This window comes from Wasmannia auropunctata, unplaced genomic scaffold (assembly GCF_000956235.1).
Source record: "Wasmannia auropunctata unplaced genomic scaffold, wasmannia.A_1.0 LD326696.1, whole genome shotgun sequence".
In the NCBI taxonomy this organism is placed as follows: Eukaryota; Metazoa; Arthropoda; class Insecta; order Hymenoptera; family Formicidae; genus Wasmannia; species Wasmannia auropunctata.
The window spans coordinates 1-1,098 of NW_012036194.1; the positions used below are offsets into that span (position 1 = coordinate 1).

The 1,098-nt window shown below is 29.0% G+C and overlaps 1 protein-coding gene across 1 annotated transcript; it reads left to right on the forward strand.

Annotated features, from left to right (window-relative positions):
- The first annotated feature begins 6 nt into the window (after positions 1-6).
- On the forward strand, positions 7-586 carry LOC105460193 (ATP-binding cassette sub-family A member 3-like). Its single transcript, XM_011706631.1, has 2 exons — positions 7-218; positions 308-586. The coding sequence occupies exons 1-2, from the start codon at positions 45-47 to the stop codon at positions 524-526; spliced, it is 393 nt and encodes a 130-aa protein (XP_011704933.1). The 5' UTR covers positions 7-44; the 3' UTR covers positions 527-586.
- Positions 587-1,098: the final 512 nt, after the last annotated feature.

Here is a 1,098-nt window from a genome sequence, read left to right on the forward strand (position 1 = left end):
ACAGCATGGAAGAGTGTGAAGCACTTTGTAATCGACTAGTTATCATGGTGAAAGGTGAATTAGTCTGCATTGGTGCATGTCAAGAATTGAAGCAGCGATTTGGAGCGGGTTACAATATTCATGTAAAATTAAATCCAGTCCGAACGGATGAGGATGTTGACAATATTAAAAAAATTATTGAGTCTACTCTAACGTGCGATATTAAAGACGAAAATTTGGTAATGATTTTTCTTTGCTTAGATAAGAACAATTAATTGCTTTAATTTATTATTTATCCTACTCTTCATTGTTATTTATCTATTTACAGGGTTTTCTTGGCTATCATGTAACTGATTGTAATACAACATGGGAAAAAATGTATGATACAATGAAGAGTTTGAAGCAAAAATATAGTTGCATTGAGGATTACGCTGTCTTATCTGCAACTCTGGATCAGCTCTTTATTCAGTTTGCAAGAAGAGCTGAAATGATTGGATCTCATGAACCTCCGGCTGATGATGTTACTAGTCATGAAGGAACAGTATAAATTAAATGCGTCTTATTAAATACCGAAATATACTTAAAATTCTATACACTAGATGAAAATTCAATTAATGGGAATTACTTTATATTACAAGTTGTAGATTAAAAATGCATTTAATTACATCATAATTTTATCTGGCACAATTATTAATACACATATTTTACAGTACACGTATTTAATGTCGTTATTAGAAACTGCTTTTAAATTGTTGCAACAAAAATAATTACAATAATATATACGTACATATAAACGTATATATAATATATATGTTTTATGTAATAAACTATTTCGTAGGTATGAAAGAAAAATATTAGAAATTTAGGCTACGGTATAATTAAGATTTTATTATATATATATGTAAAATTATTTACACAAATATATTTACAGTGTTAATACACCATTTATTTATTTATTTACACGTACTGATTACACGTACGTAACTGATTACACGTATAAGCAGTTATGTTGCTGTATTCGTAATGTATTGTTTTTCGGTGTCAATAAATGTATGGCAAATATGCAACAACTCATGCAATGCATTAGTTTGCTCGATATGACGAATCCCGCTTGATTAT

Coding starts and splice junctions, on each gene's coding strand:
- LOC105460193 (XM_011706631.1), top strand. CDS start 45: ATGGTGAAAGGTGAATTAGTCTGCATTGGTGCATGTCAAGAATTGAAG. Junction 219..307: donor ATATTAAAGACGAAAATTTG/GTAATGATTTTT, acceptor ATCTATTTACAG/GGTTTTCTTGGCTATCATGT.